This window comes from Panulirus ornatus, chromosome 38, assembly GCF_036320965.1.
Source record: "Panulirus ornatus isolate Po-2019 chromosome 38, ASM3632096v1, whole genome shotgun sequence".
Classification (NCBI taxonomy): Eukaryota; Metazoa; Arthropoda; class Malacostraca; order Decapoda; family Palinuridae; genus Panulirus; species Panulirus ornatus.
The window spans coordinates 5,032,574-5,060,557 of NC_092261.1; the positions used below are offsets into that span (position 1 = coordinate 5,032,574).

Below are 27,984 nucleotides of genomic sequence, written 5' to 3' on the forward strand. Positions count from 1 at the left end.
ATCGAATCAAGGTTTACAGTATTTAAAGTAGGCTTTTACGGGTTGCATCGTACCGTCGTACTCCACGGAGGTTAACCCAACCCAGAGCAAAGACGTTTACATTTCCGTTACCATGGCTGAGCTGTAGCATTATTTTTTTTCGGACTTCCTCTATCCTAAAGTGACCAGAATGATGATGTTCCGATACTGTAACTTTAACCACCTGGTATAAACCATAGCTATGTTTCTTGATCTTAACTAGCGTCCAGTCGTCTTTCTTTCCCGAACGTGGACAATGATCTCTGCATCTCAAGTGACTTGAGCAACACGATCTCAAACATCCTGTCAGAGACCTTACACACACACACCACTTCCACCTCAATGACACCACACCACCAAGATCCTACACCGCACCAAAGCCCCCCGGAAACCCCAACGTTACATCACCACAACTCCACTCCATCAGTAAGTCATCGACCACATGTCTCGCCAGTGCTGTAGCCACCACACTATCACTCCTTTACATAAACATCAGCACAAGTCACTTCACGACGCTGATTTTCTCTTGCGGCTTTATTGCACTTTAGATTATCTCACGAGGGGGGAATGGCCTGCACCACAGGCTGGGTCGCCGTGCACACGGTCAGCACGCCCACACACACACACCGCCACCGGCAGTACTGCACGTCCTTCGTGCCGGCCGGGGTGTTACTATCTGACGTGTCCAGGTGGGAGGGAGGTGGTCTGCTGGCGTAAGAGGCGAGGGTGGCCATGGCTGCTGGCATTAAGGGGGAGGACCACCTATCTTCGCCAACACCCTTGGTTCCTCCTACCCCTACCAACCCTCTCTCTCTCCCTCCCTCCTCATTTATTCTTAAATATTAACCCTTCGAGCATGACGGTGTGAACCTTGAAGCACGACAGTAAGAACCATGGTTATGATGGCCCAGCGTTTGACCTGATCCTCACAGGTCCTATCATAGTGCTAAAGGAGTCAATAATATCGTCTCTGAAACGAAATCCTCAAACAACTATTATTCACCGCCTCTCACGCTATCCTCACGTTTTCTTCCCTCTTAAGTCTACTACCCTACAGTTTCCCCACTCTAATCAGCGTAAGAGAGTCCCTCTCTCCCGACCCCACGGACCACACTACCTGACGATCAGTACACACACACACACCACCTCCTTGGGTAGATAACGTACACACCAGAATTCAGCCACACAGATCTAAGCAAACCCTTACACCGGAAGGGAACATCCTACCCAGGGGTGTGCCCCCATGAACGGAGTAACAGTCCCCAGTTCTACCCCTTGGGGAAGCAAGGGACCAGGTGTGCCCCTGGGAAGTGAGAACTAGGACCCAATACCGCCGCCACCACTTGTGTTATCAACGACCTCACCTCCGCACTTCCCAGCCCAGCCTGCTACCTCTCCCACACCCAATCACCCAAACTCAACTCCACCCAGCTCACCCTCACACTCCACCCCACGTGTCTTACTCCAGTCACAAAGATCACCCCAAAAGACGAGCCTTCACAGGTATGCGAGAATCTTATTATGCTACCCATGCTGAACTCTCTAACCTGAGGATTCTAAAGCTCTGCACATAAAACATATGATGCTGTGTCATCACTATAAAGCAGAAGCCTACACACAAGGCCGTGTATTCTTCTCTGGTGTGTGGCATCTTTAGCTGAACTAACCCAAGACAGGAGGCCACGCCTTCGCTACCACTGGGGCAGCTGAGAGAGAGAGAGAGAGAGAGAGAGAGAGAGAGAGAGAGAGAGAGAGAGAGAGAGAGAGAGAGAGAGAGAGAGAGAGAGAGAGAGAACCTTCTCATCCTATCATATATCTAATCACTCGTTCCTTAAATCACCATTTTCTATCTGGAACTGTGAGTTCCAATAAAACCCTTTAACAAGGACACCTGCACTCAACTTTCCCTCAAGCAAAAAGGCGCCTGTCCTTACAGTCACTTTAACGAAATATTTTTGGTTTAGTCTGCGTTAAAAAAGTCAAATAAAAGACTAGAGAAGTGTGCTTGTAGAAAACTGAGATTGAGTAAAAGACTAACGTCATAATATTCACTGGCAAAGTCATCGTACTCAAAAAGCTCAGTCATCGTGCTCAATGAGTTTAAATTCACCAGAGGAAATCACCCTGCAAGGCGTTACCTCTCGCCATGACTCAAGCGTAAATGAAGAGTCATCTGACCAAAAGCGGTCAAGACGTCACAGTTCTTTATGGAGAATAACGTTAAGCGTCGTCAGCGCTTCGGAAAAGCGGCTCGAGAGAGACCAGCGGATTCATGTTACCAAAGGAGGTCGCACCGTCGTGCTCAAGGATCGCACCGACGTGGTCAAATATCGTGCCGTCGGCTCATGGGTTGTGCCGTCGTGCTCAAAAGGCGTTAGATAAAGTGTTAATGCTGCGCGCGGCTTCCAGATGAGTGGACGCGGGGCAGAGGCGTGAGTCTGGGTGGCCGTGTCACCGCTTCCGTCAGCGGACACACCGCACTTAGCATTTTTACTCCTCTCCTCCTGCCGCACTTCACCGCACCCACATGTCCACCATGGCGCGCCCTGAGAGCCGTGTATTATGACGCCTGGGTAAATATTTACTCTATGTCATACATCGGAAGGGGGATTTTCGTCCTTGAGTTACCAGGAGTCATCAGAGGTTAACTCCGGGCTCTCATCCGGTGTTACCAGGGCTTACCACAGGTCAAAGCTTAGTTCCAAAGTGTACGTTAAGTATTCTCAATAGCATCCCGAAAAACATGTCATCTATATCATCCTTAGCGTACAGCACTTACAGCATTCCGTCTGCTTTTTCAACACAGGAGGAACATTTGTTTACTCATGAGTATAACATCACGAGAACCGCCTAAATCAACAATTACATGAACACTCATTCCCTAGGTTAGGTTAGGTTCTTTAGATGACGTACGTACACCATCGCGCGCCAAAAAATTCGCGGGGCGGAAACTGTAAAATTACCGAAACAAAAAATACATGTGGGTGGAGACAAAAGAGCTGTGGCAGCCGAGTCATATGACACCTCAAGGAGGAAGAGTAGGAGGAGAGGCATGCGTGACACACTACCCAACTTACGTCAAATGACAAACGGCGTGAAAGGCTTAAAACAATGGTTACCCTACACATATCCTCAAAGCCAAACTCACGCACTTGTCTTTTGCCAGCCTGTGATCACTTATATCTTAATCGACCAAACTTTTACAAGAGAACTCAATCAAATTTAACCTAACGGAGCTTTCGTTAAGATTTCTCATGTGTAGTACATTCAACCTTATAATTCTGAAGTACAATGTTTCTTTAGTACATTCAAACTTATAATTCTTAAGTACAGTGTTTCTTAAGTTTACAATGCATTCAATAACATATATAGCAGCTTACCTCACGTGACATATCCTGAAAACAAAACTGCGTACGTTGTAGAGGGTTTGTGTGTCACATGAACAAGCAACCAGATTACTGGTGATGAACGAAACATTACACAGAAATACCCTGCAGCTGCGGCCAAGAGATGATCTATGCAGGATCTCACACACCATTTACAGTTTTACACTACAGTGTATCAGGATTACTGAGACCTCCACTACGGCGGTATGTTGGTAGGCTTGGCCACAGACTGGTCTATGTCAGCTTCTCAAGCAGGACTGTACTACTCTTGAGCACAGGGGTCAGACTTCTGAGCAAAACGGTAAGACCCTTAGGTTTAATGACCTGGCCAACAAAGGCTTAAGTTCAAGACCTGGCCAGCATAAGCACCTCAGGATCGCAACGCTGTTACTCAACGGGTTAGTGACATGCATCACGCTGGGTTGAGAGAGGTAAATTCATCACCGCACTCCACCATACACCAATAATAACCACACTCATTCGCACGACGTCCTCACTGAAATTCTAGATTCCCCAACGATCTGAGCGACCAAGGTTGTCTCCACGCCGGTCTTACGTTGGCACAGGTGGCATCGGGCATGTCGGACGGTGAGTCATCTCACTAACACCTGCTGGCTGCATCACAGACACGCACACAACTTGTGTGAATACACGTGTGAATAAAGACACGGTATGTATGTAAGTTTAACGGACGGGCCAACACGAATGTAAAACTCTCTCCACGTAACGCACAGATAGTAAATACACACGTGTAACACTCCCTGTAACACACACACACACACACACACACACACACACACACACACACAGTAATCACACGTACAAGTGTGGCCCCACGAGTTTAAAACTCCCTCACCTTATGGTACAGACACGTGATTACAAACTGTAAATATAATCAGCCAGAAGAAGCAGAATCATAAGTGGATATGTTTACTGATGATACCATAACATTAAGAGACCACAGTAACTGGGAAGACCACAGTAACTGAAGACTTACTCAAGTGGTCAGACATATAGTTCCAAGGACACTTTCCCCCCTGAACGTAAACCAAAACAGCCCTTCCTTAAATTAAGGCAATCCAACAATAACTAACCTAGCCAAACTCAAACAAAATCTTTTTGGTTATGATGCGTCCAACTTTTGAAATAAGCTGCAGTCATTTACTGAATGTAATGTAATCAGTAGATCTACTCCTTTATTCAACCGTGAATAACCTCACCCCGTTTCAATACGTAATGTTGAACTGTGACTTATGTACATAAAAATACTCTTTAGAACTGCTTGAAAAGTAAAACTGTTTAAGAGTGACAAAATCTACGCCTACAAACGAAAAATAAAGGATAATAACGAGTCTTTGGCCCGATGTGAAGATATAAAACTCAAGACATCACAGACTACATCAACTGTTAACGTTATCTAAAGCATTCGCAGCACCTCCCGAAACATAGCAGTCTCTTATCATAAGCACTACCGTATCAAAGCAAATATAATAAGTGGGTCAGAAGATTAGGTGTTGTACGACTCAGTAAACAAATTTCATGTTATATCTAGAATACTTACATGAATTACGAATGAATTCGAACGTTAAGAATGATAATGATGAATATCATACGAGTGTAGGACTGGCCTATATAACTGTTACTCTCTTCGTAATGATATAACAGTTCAAAATAACAACGTACATTTTATACTAACGGTGTTTGTACTATGGTAGCGGTGGCTCTGGGCAGCCACAACGCTTACCTGTATCACCTAAACTACGAGACATTTCTTACGTTTATGTATATAACCATACAGGACATTTTCGCATCCTTTAAGAGTTTATACGGGAAAACTCGAGGAATGAACAGAAGAAGCGAAGGTGCAAAATAATCATAAAAAAAAACTCGTAGGATGTGTAATTTTCCTTGTAAATATGTTCAGGAAAAAATCACGTAGGCGGTGAGTAGCGTAGCCTACTGGGTGTGAGGTGAGGAGGCGGTGAGGGGTAGGCGGCAGACTCCCCGTCATTAAGGGCTGTTTATAAAGTAGGTTAGGGGGGAGGACCGGTGCCCTCCCTGCACAGGCTCTCAACAGAGTCCCTTATTTATCTTATCGCCAGACTTAGACACACATCCGCCACACTCCGGTGAACACTGCAATAAAATCGTAAAGCTATACTTCAGTTACTCACATCCATTTATTATTTATTTTCTAACGTTCAGAGGTATCACGTCTGCAGAAGCTAACTACGATATAATCTTCAATCATCAGTCTGCCTTCATGCTCCAGGAATTCTACAAGTAACAGCACAGTCTGTCTCTTGGTATTTTCCGTCTGTATCTCCTCTGAGCATGCGAGACAACAAGGCCTTCACTTTGCCTGCTTGTGGCGCTACCTCGATAACGGGAAGATAAGCGAACAAGTATGAAAAAGAAGAAATCTCATGAGAGATACGAAGCTCGTTACCTCTTTTTTTTGCCTTTTCCGCGAATTTGAGATCAAAACTAATACAGGCTTCTAAGAATGACTAACCCAGTTAATTCTAAATGACAGTTCCTACACAGACAATTTTTGTTCTCAGCTGCAACTGGTATGCGTGGTTCTAAATAATGTGCATGTTATATATAAAGATCCTCCGGTATATCATTGCAGTAGTCAAAGAGCTACTGACTCAGTTAATTCTAAATGATACTTTTCACTTCTATATATTTTTTTTCAACCATAACAGGTATTCGTTGTTCGAAAATTATTTGCATGCTGTATATATGATTTAGCTCTTTGATGATTTATGCATTTAAGACACTAAAAACAAGTCGAGAGTATGCCCTAACTCACCACTTTTGTTGCAGTAAGTCCAAGATATTTAATGAGACAAAAGCCTTCTAACTTCCTCTATGTTACTCGTTATTCTGAACCCCCCCACCCCCCAAAAAAAATCTACAAATAGTTCAGAATTTCCATATACCAAAGCTCTGGAGAAGCGTACGCAACAAAAAGTGCAGCGTCCACAGTTAAGGGACTTCTTCCCTATACACCATGACCTTGAGCACTGCTTTACCATCTCACCTATATAGGAACCCGGATGTGCACCCGTAATGGTGCAGCAGTGACTGGCCATCACCTTTAAAGGTGAAAGCGCGTCGTATCTCCCAGAACAGACACCACCTGGTGCAAACACTCAGGGTCTCAGTACACAACGTCCTCACCTGGTCGGCTGCAGAGGCCTGATGAAACTGTGTGGCGCCTTACTGTGTATATTAAGGCTAAACACTCCCAACGTGTGTACGACAGTAAAGGTGGGGGGATAAAGTTATTGTTAGCGGGGGCAAAAAATCAGTGGACAAGGCACTGTTTCCAGTGTAAGTCAAAAGCATATACGCTTACTCCACCACTATACATTTGTATTACAAGAGCTAGTAACTGTACGCTGTCAAGCCTTCCACAAAGAAAATGCAAACTAAAAAGACTTTGGTATGCCTTAAAAGCCATTCTCAAATTAGAAGGGGCCGGTAGTACGCCACAGGAATGTTTTCTACTCAGCTGCAAGCATTTGGTCACCATACAAGTTCATATGTTCAGAAAAAGAATAAAAACGAGCCTAAAACATTAGGCTTCACTTCTCCTCTAGCCTTCCATCTCGAGATCTCCCCTTACATATGTTCTCATGGATCATCTACAGCAGAAAGCCAGGCTAAGGCAGGTGTGTGAGGGTATTCCAAGCTGAACACCAGTCAGAAGTTTATTTCTAGCAGTACGACATATAGTTTTCATAAATATGACTCTACATACTGTGCAGTATCAATGACTGTGTACCAGAGGAAAGATTTTCTTTTTTCTACTCAACAACAGCTTCTCCTGCCTTATTAAGACATCAAGAACAGGCGAAACACGGCCTCACTTTGACTCATTCACCCCCAAGTGGTTATGCAATGTGTTACGTACCAGAACCAGGGCCTACCATCCACAGCCAAGCCCCACTGACCATTCTATGGGTTACCCTGACTCTTCATGTGCTCTGGTTCAACCTACTGGTGGCATATCACCCCCCCCCCCCCCATATACCACATCTACACAATTCATTTTCAATGACACTAAATCCCATTTTTTTTTTCACAAACATTACATGCCTCTTCTACGCTGCACAATTACTTACTCCATACCACCTGGTACCATTACACGCATTCACTGAACATAATTTCAGCAGCCTGAGTCCTAGAACTGTCTCCATTCTAAGGCCTTCACTCCTTTAGGTTAAGAGTGTGGCAGAAATATGATGTAACTCAGACCATTCTTTTTTTCCCATTTAGGATCACATTTTCCCCTCCGTTATGTTCCCCAAGGATCCCATCAATTTCCTTACATGAACAGCTCTCCACCTGTTGTAACATATCTGCATAGTCTCAGTTTTAAATACTTATACAGTATTCTCTAACCTTTTTCACCTGTTTACCCACCATCCTAACCTTGCACTTCAGCTAAACAGATTTATATCCAGATGGCACTCTACCATTTTGATCTCCCTCTTTTCAAAAATCATATTCATACTCTTATCAGCATCCATCTTCAACTGCCTCGTATTTCACAATATCCAAACCTCATTTCCCACCTTCTGTGATTTCTCCTCAACCTCTGCATGCAAAACTGTTACCAATCTAGCCTAATGATGAGGAAAATATAAAGTGGACTTACTTTAGTTGTCCTCAGCTCCTCCTCAGTGCGATGTACATTGAGAAGTGGGGTGACGCGCACCAGAAGTCTCCACCAAGGCCAATCACGAACTCCCATAAACTTGCGAACATTTTTCTGGATGCATCGAATGGCAGTCTCTTGTATCTGAGAACAACAAAAAAAGTTTCTGAAATAATTTTTAATGGTTTTATTCTCCCCTAGCATCAAAACCTTAGCCAATTAAGGAATGGGAAAGCATATGAAGTGTATTTTCTACATGTTGTGGGGGCATGTATGTACGACGTCGATAATGAAAGTTAACATGAATTTCTTCCAAAAAAGATGTTTAGTAGATAAATGCAAATTTGTAATGCATTTTCAGGACATATGAGTGTAAGGTTCCCTCCCTTCATACACATATATGTATTTACATATACAGACACACACACACACAACACACACTTAAAAAGACACACACTGGCTTAAGTATGCGTTCCTATATATATATATCATTTGGGAATCTTTTATTTTTCTTACACACACATCACTTTTATCCAAAACCTACGCACATGATTCAGGCTAACCACAAACATAGAAATACTTCATAGCCCTCATATTCTTATTTCTTCAAGAATGAAACCATTTTTTTGAGAGTGGCATGAGGAATGCACCAAAAGATTATAGGAAACTTAGAATCAAAAGGGTGCAGAGAAAAAAAAACATGTCAAATAACAACTCAATCCTGATAATGCACCTGCATTTCTGGACAGCAAAGTCCTTAAAATTCATAAATTCAAATGTTTACGCCTCATTTATCAGTCAACTGAATACCTCTGCAGTCTCATGATCTTGTTTTTTGTTTAATGAAAAAATCTAAGTCCAGAGACTACATAAAAAAGTCTAAGTTTTGCATCTGTATTTACTCAATGCTGATCAATAGTGTAATGGAATATTGTAAAGATGTTTATGTGAACCAGGTTCTTAAAATTTTCCAAGCAAAGTCCACTGATAAATCTAACAATGCAAACAATACTGAAGCCTTTCATATACTGACCTGTTCATTGAACCTATGTGAGAATGAGTTCAGTGAATATAGAATCTAAGCTCATCTGAAAGTCAATTAATCCTATCATTCAGATTCTTTTCCTGAAAGTACTATGATGTGTGGTAAAGAAGGCAACTAAAGGTATCATTAATATTTCAAATATCTATCACTGGTTCCAATACTGCATGAAACAGATAAACTCAGTGAGAAACTGTGAGCTGACTGACTCTGGTATTGGAAGTATATAAAGTCATTGATGCCGGAAGAATAGGTATCATAATTAGTAATATTTCTCGATGATGCTTAGACATAAGTATGGAATGATAAGGCTCTATAATGGGACTTGGGACTCCCAAAAGCTTCCGCGTCTGTTAGATACACGGCTGATAAAGTTGGATCTAACCAACTGCAAGCTGATTAGCATAAGACACAGTAAAAGGAGGTCTAAACAAGACTATGATCCTACAGGAAACAAACTACACAAATCTGTATAAAAATGGGACTTAAAAATACACGTTATATGACAACCAATACAGTTCAAAAACGTGTCTTCATGACTGTGCAACTTCCTTCACGTACTAAGATAATTAATTGAAATATGGTGCAATTAAAAAACTACAGTTATAAAACATCCATGAAACAAGAATATAATCTAAAATGCTCATTGTGACATTTCTCTATTATTAATCTATACAAGATACGAACAAAATCACAAATATAAAATTCAATATCATATTACATCCTTGTGGTCAATAGTATTCCTTACTGAACATTTTTAAAAACGAAATCCTCTTCTGTGAGGAAGGAAATAATATAAATGACGATCATTTACATAAATCTATTCAACCATGCAAAACTACCTATGTACCAGTAAGAATCTTTAACAAGCCACCACTGCGGTATACAAGAATTCTTCTACACTATATCAGAATCAAGTAGTCGCAGATTCTCACCTTCCGTTTTTCTAACCGTTTCCTGGCGAGGTAGCCACGACAGTGAGCCTGGAACTGCGTAATCACATCAGTCAACACCAAGTCCCGCTGCTCTTCCAGGCGGCTTATTGCACCCGTGCGGAAGAATATCTGAGGATAAAAATGCCACATTAGCCGAATGGAAATATAATATGCGCATAAATGACAGGAATACTGTGCTTAGGAAAAAATAACATGCTACATCGAGAACACATCAACATAATTAGCATACGCAATATCTAAGGGAAGGGAACTGTACGTAAACATTTGTTTCTCTTAGTTATCTATTACCACACAACACAATACTTCCAGGTTGTTAGATATAAATTCTTTCGATTCACTTGGGGGAAAAAGAAGTGCAGCCTATGAACAAAATAGAGGAAAACAACTTTTTAGGCAATGAGCCAAGATTTACTTGCATCATTCCTCTCAACAGAACACGTACTGTAAAAGCAAGATCCATCCTTGAAACGTTAAGACTAATTGTGAGGAAATAAGATCGACTTTCGACCAGAATATATATATATATATATATATATATATATATATATATATATATATATATATATATATATATATATATATGATCGAATAATCATATCAATATAAAAAAAAACATTAGTACAAGAAACTGCTAAAGATTCTTTCCTGAACGGTTATAACATATTAATCACCAAAGAGGGGGTTGGATTCCATTGGTACAACTCTACAATTCCTGAAGAGGGTGGAGGACGGTCCTGTTTGTGCTGGAGGCAGCATATGTTGTCATGCGAGCGAGCGTGTTACCATGCAAAGGCCAAGAACATTGTAACTGTACAACCTTATTAAACCGTGACTTATAAGAGCCACAACTCGTATGTCCAGCACATGTTTCACGCCACCTCTTCCCGTTAATTCAACAAGATACTTTTCCTTGGCTTCTGCGCATATAACAAGTATACTGATAAAGATATCTATAAATAAATGGTTAGCAATAAATCAAACACATCTCCCCTCAACTGTTTTATAAAGGTTGTTGAACTTTTGAAACTACAAAAGTTCTTTTTATATCTCGAGTATCATATCTCGAAAACCCCGTTTGATAACAGTGACACTAGGATTACTTAAAAATCATTTAGTTTTACTTCATTAATATTCACTATTGTTCTTCGGCTTACAATTCCTTAAAATCACATTCTTACAGATGATTATCTCGTAAACCGTAACAAATTGAAAATACAAGACACAAAACCTATACATTTATTACATTCACGATAATTCCCTAACCGTATATATAAATCAAGAGGTACCAAAAAGAACTTTATAACATAAGAAGAATATTAAGTGCATCCACGCCTATTCTGTAATAACTCTAATGTCAAAAAGAGAGGATTATGTGTATAATTTTCCGTTAAAAGTTTGCAAACTGTTCGATATAATAATATTTCACTACTGCAATAAACATTAAATGCTGCATCTTTTTTTTTAAATATTCTGAAGAGTACAGTTTTTCACTTTAATCCTTCACTTTCCCTTAAAAGATTATCGTAACTTCTGGATCTTTAGCTTTCTAACAACCTTTAATTTCATGCAGCATAAAGATACAACATTCACATACGGTGCCCTTCAGACCTGAGAGGAAAAATCATGGCAAGAATAGGCTGGGAGGGAGGGAGAGACGAGCGAGTGGGTTGGGAGAGCGGCAACCAGCTGGACATGTGTGTTACGGTATCACCACCGCACTTCAGATTACACCTGTTAACTGGCAGCCTATTGTGGATAATCTAAATCCCACTGAGGATGAAGTACATCCACTCTCATACTTCGGTCACACGTAACCAAAGAGCGTGGCAAACTATGAAGAAATTAATATTCTAATCTGAAGGCTTACGGTTACACAGCAATCACAATAATTTCTTTCGGGGTTATCAGTATAACTTATAAATGATCTGGCTCTGATTTATGAATAACTACTTCATGCTCTTTGCCCAGCGCTGTGCTGTTAACTGGCCAGTAATTGTTTCATGACTAGGCACCTCGTGCTGCGTGTTCAGAGGGCATGAGCAAAGCAACAGAGCGTTACATCGGCAAGCAGCCCCCAAGCCGCGTCATACAAAAACCACGAGCACACGGTACATAACCAACCCAGGTCCGCTCAAGGTTAGTGCGTTTCAAGAGCGAGAGATGAAATTCAAAGCAGCGTTACCTTTACGATATCATCATAGCCAGTGATGGCGAGCCACCTTTCTTCATGCTCAGCGAACAGAATGTACACAATCCATTTTAAGAAACAATGCGAGACCGTTCCTGGGCACTGTTGCCACCCGCGCTTCCTTCTATTGTATGTGCCGCACGCCTCCCAAAAAAAACGCGCTCTCTCTTCCAACAAGGTGTTTACACAAACACTTTACGTCTGTCTGCATCTTGCAGATGGTAAAAAATTAACTTTCCGTTCAGATACTGACTAGTATAACTATACGTTGCCTGTTGGCCAACTCTGTGAGCATAATGTAAAACGATCATAACTCTTATTTGAAAATGCCAATAATAGAGCGAAAGAAAATACTACACAGAATGACATCGCAATCAGGTAACTTGATTGCATCAGCATCAGTTCCCGTGAGTAGATATGGTGACGGCAATATCGGTACTGCTCACACCAACCGTCCAGTAACAAAGCATGTCGAAATTGGCTTTTCCATACCCGCTCTATATCGCGGACGGCGGCAGGAGACTCGCCTTACCTCCGTGTTGCAAAACGGAACTAAAAGTCCAAATCACAGGTACTACAGGAAATGTCATGCCACACCGGATAAAGGATGGACGATTAGGTAATATTGACACTCAAGGACACATATCACTGCGATTACGGCAACAACATTGCTGTAGTTTGGAATATCAGAATTCCGCGTCCATAACTTAAAAAAAAAAAAAAAGCTTACATGTACTTGTGACTGAAATATCACAGGCAGGTGAAAAATGAGGCACCATACACTGCAATTCTGGTGAGCCAACAGAACCGAGTGCTGGTCTAAAGAAAAAAGTTTATGGTGTAAGAATGCGCGTGTATTCTGAGGCTTTCATGACCTGCCATCAGGGAAAAACTTGCGTGCTAAGTGCATATTATGGTAAAGCTACGTTGGCTGTGCGTGAGGATCTGTGCATCCAGCCAAGATCATAGCAACACTAAGAATGACTGCCCTCCGGAGGTAAATATCTCATTCAGTCCCTGTGCACAACGTAGTCTCTAAAACAACATGATGTCTAGTGAAGACCAAACACTTTTTTCCGGTGTACTCAGGTGTCAGTATACCTACACACACGAGGGAGTTCATGGTGGAATCATGACAAAAAGACTGTGATGGCCATGAACCTACCCCGTCCTTCGAATCCAAGTTATACCTAAAGCATGCTGCTTGGTGTTGATGTCGACTTCATCCTTTCCTACCCGAGGAGTACTCCTGTAAGTCCACTTCAAATTCCCTTGGTGATCTTCGAGGAAAGCAGGAGAGACAGGGAGGATCTGTAAAACACCCCACAACCACTTCCGGGGTGGTATCATGTAAGGTTAATTGCAGTCTCCCAACCCTGGGAATATTGTTAGTGCGGACAGAATCCCATTTTGGTCTACGGAGAAAACTACGTGAGTGACGGACGGGCTAACAAGGATCCTGCAACACCCTAACCTTCTTTCTATCTAAGGCTGAAAATGGAACATGCACAGAAAAATCATAATTAAAATCATAGCTAACTCGACCATGTAACACACTGCTGTAAATATAACAGCCTTCAGCACCAACTAGACTTCGTACTGAATCTTCTTTCAAGAAGAGGGACATGAAGTTAATATATATATATATATATATATATATATATATATATATATATATATATATATATATATATATATATATAGTATATTTTTAGAAGGAAACTACACTGAACAGCCGGAAACTAAATCGAGTAAAATTTGCACAACAAAGTCATCCAAGCTTACTTCCGTGTCTTTGTCGTATAAAGAGCTGTGGGAAGAGCGCGTCATAAATGGCTGGAATAATGACTTGGGCCCGGCGGCATGAGAAACACCACAATACTAGTTAAAAAGGTCATAAATCAAGAGAGGACGAAGGAGGAAAATAACTCATGAAAGGGACGGGAACGGTCAAGTAACAGGAACAATTCTGAGAAACACGAGGAAGGAAGAAGCAGTGGAGGACGAACAGAACTGGAGGAAACAGAAACAAACAGAGTATGGGAAATCAAAGACAAATAATATGAAAATGAAACACTGCAAACAAGAAACTACTGTGATACTGTATGTACAACAGTGGTAAAGACTTTACATTATCCTAATATATAATCGGTGTTAGGATATCACGATGAAAAGAGTGAGTAAATCCTAGATAAGAAAATCGACTTGTGAGAACGACGTCCCTTCCCGCCAGGCAGGAAACCCCCGCGGCATCTCCCGTGGCAGAAGCCAAGCACATGAGTTCGTCAGACCTGTTTTGCAGTACAGGTGCGGCATTTCCCAGCTGATGCTAATTTAGTTTGGCCAAATAAATACGATTATTATGATTGCTATTTCTACCGTCAGAATACCGGTCAGCACTTTGGATATACGCTCTAGTGTCACAAGGCAACTACCGCCTGGCAATGTTGCCATTACGTGGGCAACATTTCAACTTGTTTTAGGCCGGAAGTCCAGTCGTGGTGCACACATTTAGTCTCACGGATACTCCATATCCTCACCGATATACAGTCTGCGGACGAATGAGTTCTGAGGACCCAAGAGACGCGAGTACTGATAACAGAGCAGGAAAAACAGGACGCAATCGCTGGAGATCCATCAGATATATTACATATGAAGTTAACCACTAAACAGTTTTCTATAATCAAAACTATTAAGGAAAAAATATAACCTGGTGTATGTGGAGATACGTTAGTTGGTGGGGACACTAATATATTTATAATTCGTTCACAACAGCCTTGGAACAAGTCACAACAATTTACATCCGTAATTAGAAAATTTCTGAGAAAAATCTACATCTGACCTGCACTGGCAAAATGAATGAAAATCTAAGCAAGCGACCTTCTTGCTATCAAAGCCTTCAGCAACATCCATACAAACATCACCTCCCAAACCGTGATCCACCTGCCTCTCTTTGGCATTATAATTCTATCCAGCCATCCCATCTTCTCTCTCCGCCATGAGTCGAGGTAAGAACCGCTTATTTGCTGCGAGCCTAATGGAGGCTGGCGCGGTGGACTTGCACACCGTTAGAAGGTGCGAGCAGAGCCTAAACCGCCAAGGTAAAAGCTATGGCGTCATGTCGCGTGATGCCTACGTCACGCACATCTTCAATTACTGAAGCTCACACTCACTGTCTAACGTGCACATACAGCGTTATACACACACTACCGAATATGTTAAAGCTACTTCGCTTCAATGCTAATATCCAGGCATTAAAATTTCACAACAACATCCCTGATTTACATGTCTCTTACATTAATTTGGTTCTTGCATGAGACGTATAAAAGGGTGAGGCTATAACTTGTGGGAAGGCGCAAGGATGAAATGCTGGCTGTAAATTCTCTTGACCGCCTCGGTAAGATGGAATATTTTACACACTGCACGGGTCGAGTGTTAGTGAGGTATAGCTGTCAAGAGATGAACGGAATCTTACAGAAGATTCAGTATACACTAAAAGTATTATGGTGTCAAAAATGTATTACGGTCCTTATGAGCGTACAGGTCAAAGAAAAAAATACTTGGTAAAGCCGTTTTCAATTTCACAACTTATAGAAACACGGAGAAGCATTGGCAAAATGAAAAGACGGGTGGTAATAGTTATTATATAAACCTAGGAATCCCTTCTCCAGGAGTTCCTAGAGCTTCAAGGCTGCGCTACAATCAGTAGCAGGGAAAGGATGGACTCTTACAGAGTATCGTATCATTCACGCTCATCGGTCGTATCCTTCACGCTCCAGGGTAGTACCGACAAGTAGTGTTCAAGGGAGCTACGTAGACCCCAAGCTGTAAAGCAAGAACCACCCGCCCCAGTGCACTTGGCACAGGCAAGTGTTGCTCCATCTCTCTATTCCTGGGTGACAATAAGAAGCCTAGCTCTATATTACAACGAGAGTTTCACCTTCCTCTCTTAACACAGGCCAAGTTTTTGTCTTACAAAACACTAGAGAATATAAGACAAGATCAAAATATCTTTTTTTTTTTAAGTTACTTCATTTCCTCTTACAAACTTAGACTATTTACTGATTACATATACGATGATATCTTTTCTGCGCAATGGTATTGTACTGAAAAATTACTTAAAAAGAGAATTTTACTCCCAGGACATGGCTTATCTATACTTTGAAAAATCAATTACCTACTTAATGAAGACAAGGAGTAACTAATGACTTTACAGATATCCGCAGAAATTAACGTCTGATGTATAAATTTACATAAACTTTATAAGCAATAAACGGTAATTTACGTATAGTTACAACATAAGAAAACTGTTCTTGCACATCATTCCGTGGCTGACATGGCCAACCTTGATGCTGAAACATTTCCTTAAACTACTACACGATGGTAAAAACTAGGTCCAGCTGGTTACCTGAATGACCTGTCCGGAGAACCCGACGAAGCAAAAGAGAGAGCAAGTACACACACACACACACACACACACACACACACAACGTGCAAAAACGGTGACCCAAAAACAATGAACATCCTGAAGTTTATCGATCCCAGCGAGACGCTGAAAGGACATTCTTGAGCTAGATAACAGAGAGAGAGAGAGAGAGAGAGAGAGAGAGAGAGAGAGAGAGAGAGAGAGAGAGAGAGAGAGAGAGAGAGAGAGAGAGAGAGAGAGAGAGAGCAAAGTTGCGTGACAACGGAACAAGACACAGCTCGTAAAATTTTTAAGAACCAAAAGAGAACTCTAGCATTATTCTACTGACCGCCCGTCGTCACTCGCGTTCTCAAGCAGCCACAGTGATCAGCAATTCGTCGAGAGAGAAGTGAAGGTGGAGTGTGTGTGTGTGTGTGTGTGTGTGTGTGTGTGTGTGTGTGTGTGTGTGTGTGTGTACTGGGGTGAATGGCCAGGAGTGACAGATATTCATGCGAATACTGAATACATCTGACCTCCCAAGATAGAAGTGTGGGTTTTAATGTGCACACCCCGGAATACATTTATACATACATATATGTACATCAGAAAGCTACATTCATAAGGCTGCATCGCCTCCTGCTATATGGGGTGATTTTCATCCTTCCACCAAGACGGTACGACCCTTGAGTACGACAGTGCGGCGCTTGAGGAAAACGGTACGACCCTTGAGCACGACGGTACGATCGTCAGTATGATGATCCGGCCATTTGACATGACTCTTTAGGGTTAGGTCAACAGCCAGGGCACCGACAGTTATCTACCCAGATACACCAAGATTTTGAAACTCCCATTCACTATCAATAAGGACCATCCTGTTAGCTATTAGTACAAGGCAGTTAGTTACATTAGGAAAAGATGCGACACACTATCTTGGGAGAACTTGGGACAGCTGTCTAGAACCACCTGTCAGCACTTGAATAAAAAGCACAGACACACAGATGCACAACGAGAGTTATACAGAAATACAAAGACAGCCGAGTAAAAACCACACGTTACAGACGTCAACCAGCGTCTGTGACAAGTCTTCCAGAAGCAGCAAAACTATATGGCTAACACCACATCGTTTCCCTAACCTCACCTAGACCAAGCGTAACAACGTACACTAACCAAACCCAACAAAAACACAATGGATTTCAAATTGAAAGAAAAAAAAAGATGTTAAAGCTCACATATTAGCGTTACCCCACTCAACTGTTTGTTGCTAACCGAACCTAAAACTCACCTTAATCTAGATATTGTAAGTTAGCTGCAAATTTCATCAGAAGAGAGAGAGAGAGAGAGAGAGAGAGAGAGAGAGAGAGAGAGAGAGAGAGAGAGAGAGAGAGAGAGAGAGAGCCTCACCAGCACCAGCCCTGGTCACTGCCTGGCTGGCTGGATGCACGGAGTAACGGTACTGGGTCGTTGCATTATTCTAACACTGTACATGAGGGAAAAAAAAGGGAGAGAGAAGTCTGGGGCGACAGGAGTTGCAACAGCGGTGTTACTGGTACTGGAGATGAGGTTACTGGGACGTTGGCTCATTACCTGGGTGTCAAAGGTCATCCACTACCACCCAACCACCCACAGTCCACCACATCACCGCCCACAGCACCTCCTGCACCCACCATCCACCACTAGACCTTCACCTACCCCCACATATCGTTATGTGCGACATTCTCCTATGGCAGCACACGGCTCGCCTCAAAGGCATATCCCTCCCCAGGCATAGGCTAACTAAAGCAAATATCGCTGCGGATTTATCTTACCCAAATCCATTTCGTATCGTGTTAATCCTGACTATAGTATATCCCTCCAAGGGTATATCCCATAAGAAGGATATCCTGCCTGAGGTATATACACCCTCCCACTGGCATGACGAGCTAAGGACATAAGCTTTCACACTTGCGGCCTCATCGCCGTGAAAGAACTAGACCGGTCATCTCTTTTCAGAACTCGCTCACTGTTCGTCACGTCCCCGCCGCCCGTGGTGTGAGCAAAGCAGAACCGAGTTGGCCTCTCTCCACCAGCCAGATCCTGAACCTGGGCCAGGGCGCTGGGCCCTCCGCATCCACACCAACCCATTCACTGTGGCACTAACACCTCCTTTTAACACACGACTACATCGAGCAATCACGAGTATGAATTTCTCTGTTCTTACATCATCTAGGTTACAGATAATGCATGACCAGGGAGAAAGCTAGTTTTTGTGGCATAAATGAGTCAGGGTAATAATACCAGTGCCTCCAAGTGATGGTTCTACATCATTATTATCAATACGTACGACAGGGAGAAAAAAAAATGAGGGAGCGAGAAATGTATCGTGTGGTCTTGTGGCCTCTTTCAAACATACGTACATTAACTGAGATGGCAACAATTGGCGAAAGCAGCGAGGGCTTCGTGATACCCGAAGACATAAGGCGTGCCGAGCACCACCTGACGGTTATTTCGTCAGCACTACTCACTCTACTGGTACCCACATTACTGTAATTACTTATACACACACACATTAAGAGAGATTTCAAGGTACGGGGGGCCCCATGAAAGTAGATCTTTATCCTCACCGTACCGTGCGAATAGGTAATGACACAGAAACTCATTCGACATACTACCAAGTGGAAAAAAAAGAATTCTTGTCTCAGCAGAGATGAGGAATCAGTGTCTTCGGCGAGACTGCTCCTACTGCAGCAGTTCACCGTCCAACACAGATGATGGGGTTCACGCCAGATCAACCTACGTCGCCGCGTGCGCTCCTGGTGGACACTATCTATACAGGAAGAGGGGGGGAGGTGGTTTGCTCGTAGAAACATCGGGAACTCAAGAGATCACAGAGAAAAAGACTACAAGAGGCAACTCGTGTAGAAGAGGGAGTTCCTGCCTACCAGTACACAGGATGAAATTTTGCCAAAATGGCGGGTCTGGCACGTAGCGCTCACTGCAGGCAAAGAGAGAGAGAGAGAGAGAGAGAGAGAGAGAGAGAGAGAGAGAGAGAGAGAGAGAGAGAGAGAGAGAGAGAGAGAGACCCTGGATCTATAATTTCCTAACAATCAGATTCCAAACAATAACAGACAGCTGTACGTAACCTACTGTCTCCATTGTTAAAAGGTGTCCCCCATGGTACGTGCTGGCTCCCCTACTGTTCCTCAGACGCTGATAGCAAAACACACACACACACACACACAATGCAGCTTCCTATCATTCTTAGCGGATGACACCAGAATCTGTAAGGTTAATCTCGTCCACTGAGAACACACAATGAAAACCTGCAAACAGATATTCAACAAACATTCAAGCGGACTTCCAAATATGACATGACGTTGAACGAGAGAGAGAGAGAGAGAGAGAGAGAGAGAGAGAGAGAGAGAGAGAGAGAGAGAGAGAGAGAGAGAGAGAGAGAGAGAGAGAGAGAGAGAGAGACTCCCTCACGATTCAGGATACGAAAACGACCGCAACATGCCGAGTACAAGCCGGGAAAAATATTGACATATCACGTGTGTTACGTCAAAGATCAAGGCATGGTGAAGTCTAATAACCTTAACACTGAGAAAAAAAAATAACAAAGGAACTGTCGAATCTATGATAATGATAGGTTGGGCCCTGAGAACTTTTCCGAACGAGAGAAGCAAAAGGTGTCTGGTCAAAGCAGTGGATCTCTTCCTCACTGGAACACTGTTGTGTACCAACATCTCCATACAGGGCCGGGGAAGCCACAGAGCCACGAAACATCAACAGGTCGCACACCGGTCACACCTGATTCAGTAAAACACTGAAGTTACAGAGACGGGTCAAAACCTCTGAAACCGTCCTCAGCTGAAAGTAAACGCGAGTGAGACATACATCATAATAGGCACTTGGAAAGTAATGGGAGGCCTAACTGCTAAACTTTAGCACAAAGTTACTTCCATGCTGGAGTGATAGACGGGGTACCATGTGACCCAAGTCAATCCACTAGACGGCAAAGATACCTGAGGAAACACCTGGCAAAACAGTACAGGCGTTAGAGGCCCATACGTTTGATAAACCTTCAGGGAACACCAGCTGATGAAAAGGATCACAATGGGAAGATGAAGAGCCTTAAAAACTGGATAGCTTCCTCCGAGCTGTACTACACCGTCTAGGTTACTCATCAAGTATTACTCATAGGCCTGCAGTATTAAAAAACTTGATAAACTAGTCCTCCAGAGGAGACCTTGATCGTAGACTGATCTGCGGGGGTAGATGACTGACCCCGAAACCAACGTGAGGTACAGGTAATGTGTGTGTGTGTATGTGTGTGTGTGTGTGCATGTGTGTGTGTGTGTGTGTGTGTGTGTGTGTGTGTGTGTGTGTAATATACCGGCATTTAATGGTTCCTTAAATCTACGGGCCATCTAATAAACGACAGCTTCGCCGATACGTCTCACATTCTATGAAACAGAATTCAGGTCGAGCTACACACCACTATCATACCTGGACCGAGGTATAATAAATGTGTCACGTCAGACAGACCCGATACGACGGTATTGTAAGGGAGGTTTCCTCTTCGCATCAAGGAGAGGGGGGGGGGGGGGCACACCTCACTAGCTACGCCCTTCATATGACCATGATCTAACAGGTATTTATACACAGCTCCCCAGTGGCTTAAAAATATCTAGCAAAGTTCAAGCACCGTGTAAAAGACACGGGCTTAACCATAAAGTAGATAATCTTAAGTAATGGCTACGTCTACGTTTGTTTACAACTTCAGAATTAGCGTTAAAAACGACAGTGGGATTGTGTTTTGTCTTCCGGGTTTCACCCCATCTGTTTTCAGTCACACGTTCACATAATCCTATCCATTCTTGTCTACAGCTTCCTGGTTATGCGTGTGTATGGAAATTATCTGGGAATTACATGTAAAATCAGTTGCAGTTTTCTACACAACATTTATATGGCCACTGCAGCACAACAAACCTGGATTTTGATATATCCAAAGCCGTTAGGTGCACCACCACGCCTGCGAACGGTCATGTCTGTTTACTGCACTGCTGACGACGAGAACTATTGACAAGGTTGCGATCTTCACAGCATCTTCGTGATGCTGAATACCGGTACGGCCAGTGGGATCATGGCGCACCTCGGTAGAGACGGCCCCAGCCCTGGCTACAACACCCGCCGCATGCACTACGAGGGGACAACCTATACTGCCACCACAACCCTAACAATTGTGGAGGTATGCCAGCCAACACACCTCCCTCTTCCCTCCCACACCCTTTATACTCTCTTTCTCTACCACGCCCTCACAACCACCCATCCCATCCCGTAGCCATCCCATCCCTATCAATGTACACTCTCGTTTAACCATTGCTTTCCTCATCTGTATTTCCTCAATAACTACTTCTATATACCATTGTCCACTGCACCCCTTCCTCACATACACCTACATACTGTGCGTTCGTCTTGCCCTTCGTCCAAACGAATCATACAGAAACTTTGTAGGTATTTACAAAGATGATGGCTACATGCATCGCGGACTGTGTTGTGCATTCAAGAGCGGGCACAACTAATGCAGCAGTGGGCCCATACGTACTTCCGAATCGGGTACTGGCTGACAAGGTCGCCCCTATCACTGCTCCTGTCACTGAAAGGTCTCTTCCGCCTCTGCTACTGTCACTGACAAGGTCTCTCCCACCAATGCTGACACAGACAAGGTGTCTCCCACCATTGCTGACACGGACCAGGTCGACCTTACAAGTACTGACACTGATAATGACTGTGTCTACAGGAGTCTTACTGTTCGTGACAAGTTTAGTTATCGTCCAGGATACGAGTCAAAAATCCAGGACCAATATGGGGAACAGACGCCCAATTTTTGTTGCTGATGGTCAGGAAGTCAACCCCGTGAATATGACGACTTTACCGCTTGAGTAGGAAAACTTAACCCTTTGAATACGAATAAAATTCTAGCATAAGCTGACTCAACCCCTTGAATACACGATAACTAACCCCCGTGAGCGCAACGACTTAAAAAAGGACGCCCCGCACTCACGTGGGTACCGTCATCGCACTCAAGTATTTGGGTCTTCGTACTCCACAGGGAGATATAGTACATCAGGCGGGAAGGCCAGATGGGGGAGACCTTCGCACCACACTATACCAGTGAGCCAAGTTTCTCTTCGCACACACTCCACATCTTCATCCCCTCTAGGCAACTACAACACAACACGTAAATAGAAATCTCAGCTCAGGTGTTGCACACTAGACAACACATCACAGTGTCACCGGTGCCGCTTGAGAATCGCATGCAGACTTGTCCCCGAGCCAGACTGTAACAATGTACCTACGTGACCACTATATCCATGACTGTCCTCAGGGGCGTCTCACAAACCGCCTGCCGCGATGAGGACATCTGCGTGATAATGAGGAAGAATATATCTTGCAATACATACGACAGCTCAGTATTCCATTAACACCCAAACTGTAAAACAGCATGACTGCTCAGACGTTTATATCACACACACAAACACACTTCCATCGGCCACACTGACTCTGTCTTAAACACGGGGGCGTGTGCTCACCAGTGCAACGAACTCAAGAATTAATGCACAGACATTATGGTAATTCCTGAATATTAGTAGTCCAGGTGCAAGGAAAAGCCAGACGCATATCAATGACTGGAAAACAGGCGCCACATGATATGTGGTGCCATATGTTCAATCCGTTACAGCTTGCAGAACTGTCTCTGGGTATAGTAGTAGTAGTAGTAGTAGTAGTAGTAGTAGTAGTAGTAGTAATAGTAGTAGTAGTAGTAGTAGTAGTAGTAGTAGTAGTAGTAGTAATAGTAGTAGTAGTAGTAGCAGTAATATTAATAATAATAATAATAATAATAATAATAATAATAATAATAATAATAATAATAATAATAACAATAATAATAATAATAATAATAATAATAATAATAATGATGATGATGAAGATGAAAGTATGGAGTGATAAGGATTCTGAGCGATCGTGGCCTTAAGATGATGGAAGGTGAAAGGCGTAAAGAGTTAACTGGCATGATGTGGTATACTGGGGTTAACGTGCTATCAATGGCCTGAATCAGGGCATGTGAAGCGTCAGGGGTAAACCATGGAAAGGTCTGTGGAGCTTGCTTGTGGATATGAAGCTGTGGTGTCGGGTGCATTACATATGACATCTAGAAAATGGAAATGAGCGGGTACGTCCTTTCTTCGTCTGTTCATTAATATCAAAAGGAATAAAAGTAAATAATGGATGACTGAGTTAAATGCTGCCAAACGTTGCAAAATCATGACTGCAGGCCCTTGCACAAGCTGTGGCTTCCCATCTCTTGATGCCATGATGAAACAAAACAAAGATGCCGAAATTTGCGTACTGCTTTATCTTCTTGATTCAAATCTTTTCATTTTTCTACATATTCGCAGCCAGAGGAATTTCTGCGATAGTGTGGGTGAAGTGAACACAGAAACACGGGTCACTCTTCAAGAATGGAAGCTGTTGATAAAAAGAAGAGAACAGGAGGCAGGAGAGAACCCAGAGGAACGCTACTTTCGTTTTCTATATCATTTCTAAAGGTCTCTGGTTTCCTACGTAACGAAAACGGGGAGGACGAATTTTTCAGTCACACGGCAAAGACGATCCTTCGCTCAATATGAAGCTCTTACTGATTCTGGGGAACTAAGGGATTCTCTTGGTGTACACAAATGGTATTTCTCTTCTGGGAACTGCCGTCCACAGATCGGCTATACTATCAGAAACATCACCACTAACAGAGAGCCCTGAACTTTAAATATACTCACTATCATTATGAAATGAATGTGAACAAAACCCAATCTCTGCAAAGTACGTGTGTGAGTGTGTGTGTTTGTGTGTGTGTGTGAGTGTGTGTGTGTGTGTGTGTGTGTGTGTGTGTGTGTGTGTGTGTGTGTGTGTGTGTGCGTGCATGCATGTGTGTGTGTGTGTGTGTGTGTGTGTGTGTGTGTGTGTGTGTGTGTGTGTGTGTGTGTGTGTGTGGAGGAGCGACCGACTACTTCCTCCATCCATGCGACCATTACCTCCCAGCAACAGTTGGTGTGGGGCTGCAGTCATGACGACGAATCCCTCCTTGCCTCCCCGGCCCCCAACACTGTCCCGTCCCTCCACCTTCCCAGGTCCTCAAACCTCCCGGCCGGCCCCCCTGTCTTACCCCAGAGCCAGTCGCACTCTCCTGGTCCCTCCACCTCTCCAGGGCCCCACACTGGCTCCATGCCTTGAAAAACCTCCCCTGACGGAACACCTGGACAAACCGGACAACATCACATTACCTCCCGCGGCTCACACGGTCACATCCACCCAGCCCCGCTACACTGCACAAACGAACCCCTTACCATTAACGTACCTCCAGTTTACTAACGTTCTTGCTTTCTACCCCAAGCAGGCCTCGAGGAACGGGGCCCCGGACACAACACCTGCTCTCGTGAACGCCTCCCGTTGGCTGTGAAATAAGCCACGAACGTGAACCATCAGGAGGCTCGAGGAAAAACCCGACATTCCCCACCCCAGGCCGAACCGAGCAACCAACCCCACCTCCACATCCCTCCCTCCCCAGCTGCCGTCTTCCCCTGCTAATTTCAGATATTTACTGCTCAATTTGCCGCGAGCGGAGTGGAGGATCTTGGGTAGTTAAGTATCCTTGTTCGTGCCATTACGAGGAGAGATTAACATCGCGGAACTTGGCGTTGCTCCGGAGCGAGACCGTCGACCAGTTCTTATACCCGGCGTCTTCCGTGACTCCTCGCACCGCGCTGTTGCCTCCACTGGGCGCGCCGGCGTCGTCTGCTTCATTCACGGCCCCCCTGGGGAGGCACTACTCACCTACTGCAGACTCACCAGCAACACTCCCCAATCCCTAACTGTTTTTGGGAACCAATCGTGAATACCCGGCATAAAGAATGATGGGAGTGTGTAGTTGAAGAAGTGCATTAACGATGCGGTACGGTAATGACAGTGGGAACTGCGGAGACCTTCTGTGAATAATGGGTGGGACTCTGAAGTGAATTAACTACATATTGTTAAAAGTCATCGACGATTTGATCGTTAGCAGTAGGAAAAAAAAGTGTCAGCTAAACTGATGCATCAACGGTGTTAGCCACATGTGGGCGTCAATGGGGAGTGTCAGACGCAAAGAAGTACTGCCACATGCTGGAGTGTCCAAAGGAGTGTCAGCGATGGGGAAGACTGAACCTACATAGTGGCAGGTGGCAGAAAGCGTCAGCAGTGGCAGTGTCAGCTACGGCAAAGAATCAACACAAGGTGTCACAGGCAAGCGTCGTCAGCCAGACTGTCAGCTGTCGGAAACGACCCACTGAGGAGGAATGTCAGCGGCAGGAGAGCGTTACCACAAGTGAAGTCAACGGCGTGGAAAAGCATTAAACAGAGTAGTTGTTAACAGCGAGAAAACTTCAACAAAGGAAGGGTCAATGGCGGGAAAGCTCAACAAAGGAGGCGCCGAGGCGAGAAAGCTCAGAACACAGTACGCCAAACAGAGGCTCACCTCCCCCGGGAGAAAGTCGGCGGACGCACTTTATCCAAAGTTCGTTCGTTCTGGAAATATGTGAAGTCTGTATCGATGAGCCATGATGGGCTGGGTGCCACCCACGAACGTCCCAACACCACCACTTACCTACCCTCTCATTATCCTACCTGTACGTTCCACGCATCCGCACTTCACCAATGTATGATTCTTTTTCCCCCTCCATTCTCTTTCCTGCCGGCTGCTGTTGCTAGAGGGAGTGGAGGGTTGGGGAAGAGAAAGCCTTCTCAGTGTTCTATCACTTCCTCATCCAATTTAGAATACGAACAGAGAGACTTAAGTTTAAAATAGATAACACAAACACAGGCTAACGGGTCTCTGTTGTCTGCTTTTTTTTTTTTTCATGTACCCGCCTGCTATAACTCCCCATCCAACACTTTACCATTCCACCCTCTCCACCTCAGCAACCCATACAACCAGAACCATCGTAGTTCATGCAGATTTGCTACACAGTCAACCGACCTTCATTTGGACACGAGCCCACTTATCTAACACAGCAAATGGTACACATATGTTGTCCTGACTCTGATAGGAAAGCAAGATGCAAGTTCTGTTCTTTGGGCCAGTGACGTGGGAATGTCACATGTCGCTCTCCGGCAAGACAAGTTTTATAATAAAGACTATTGTTCCCTGGCTGCTGACCCTGGACCATGACAGTACGATCCTTGAGCATGACTCTAACGACACTGGAACACGATGATATGACCTCTGGGTATGATGGTCTGGCCCTTGTATAGTGAGCACGAGGTATGACTCTTCAAAACGAAGGTGCGACTGTCGAGTATGATAACCTGCCCTCAGACCTAATCTTTAATCAAAAGTTGGAGCTACGACCATTGCCATCGTATGAACCCAAGAGTCGTACCGTCGGGGTCAAGGGTCGTACCTAGTGACCAGTCTATCACTTGCGCTAGTGAAGGTACTCGAGGACCTTCCTCCGGTGTGAATTAAGTGGTCCACTTGACACAGGAGCCAGCGTTGCTTCACAGCCACCAGCGAGAGATGCTCTAGTTAAGTAGCGTACGCAACCAGCCGGCGCGGTGGCAACAGCGTCTCCCCTCATGAGATTGTTTGGGATCACCACCGTGACCAAGAGAATACAGTCCAATTTCCTTCATCATTTCACTAACGTCATTGAGACCTAGAGTGGCTTCCGACACTTCGCGGTACGTGTAATGTATTATATAACACAGTACATAAACTCTCCGTACATGTCCTTGTCACAGGGCAAAATACGTCATTTGAGTCTATGATAACAATTATCCTGAAGGAAGACATCTATCCATAGTTGAAAGTGGATATGACCTGTTCCACATAAGGGCGGACTAACCACACGTACCGCGCCACAACTCCACCTTACAGGGATTCTCATCCACCTGCCCTTACGTCATCTCCAGCTCCCTCTCACCACACTCCCAATCCTTGGTGTCTCCCAAGAGCTGTATGGTAGTGCAGGCGCACCTTTCCCAAGCTCAGTTCGCCTCTCCCCCTCAAGTATCTAACACCGCAAGTCGACCAACCTGATCTCCAGGGAGTCCTCAAAATTCCCACACAACATCTCTTTCGGTCATACATTTGGAATGTTCCCGAGCATGTACTCAACTCCCCCGCTCCACCATCACTCAGTTCCTCGCATCCACCGGCCCACCCTCACTCCGCAAGCGCTCAACAAGAGGTGGAGTGTAAGTGAGAGGGCAACACGATAGCCCGGGTGTTAAACTGTCACAATGA

General features: G+C 44.0%; 1 protein-coding gene across 1 annotated transcript in view; it reads right to left on the reverse strand.

The window, feature by feature from the left end:
- LOC139760946 (unconventional myosin-XVIIIa-like) overlaps positions 1 to 27,984 on the reverse strand; it is a 281,136-nt gene that overhangs the window by 100,498 nt on the left and 152,654 nt on the right. Inside the window, exons 16-17 of the mRNA XM_071684732.1 lie at positions 10,054 to 10,182; positions 8,077 to 8,220 (exon numbers count right to left, since the gene is read on the reverse strand). Coding sequence (XP_071540833.1) covers positions 8,077 to 8,220; positions 10,054 to 10,182 — 273 coding nt within the window. The remainder of the gene's footprint in view (positions 1 to 8,076; positions 8,221 to 10,053; positions 10,183 to 27,984) is intronic.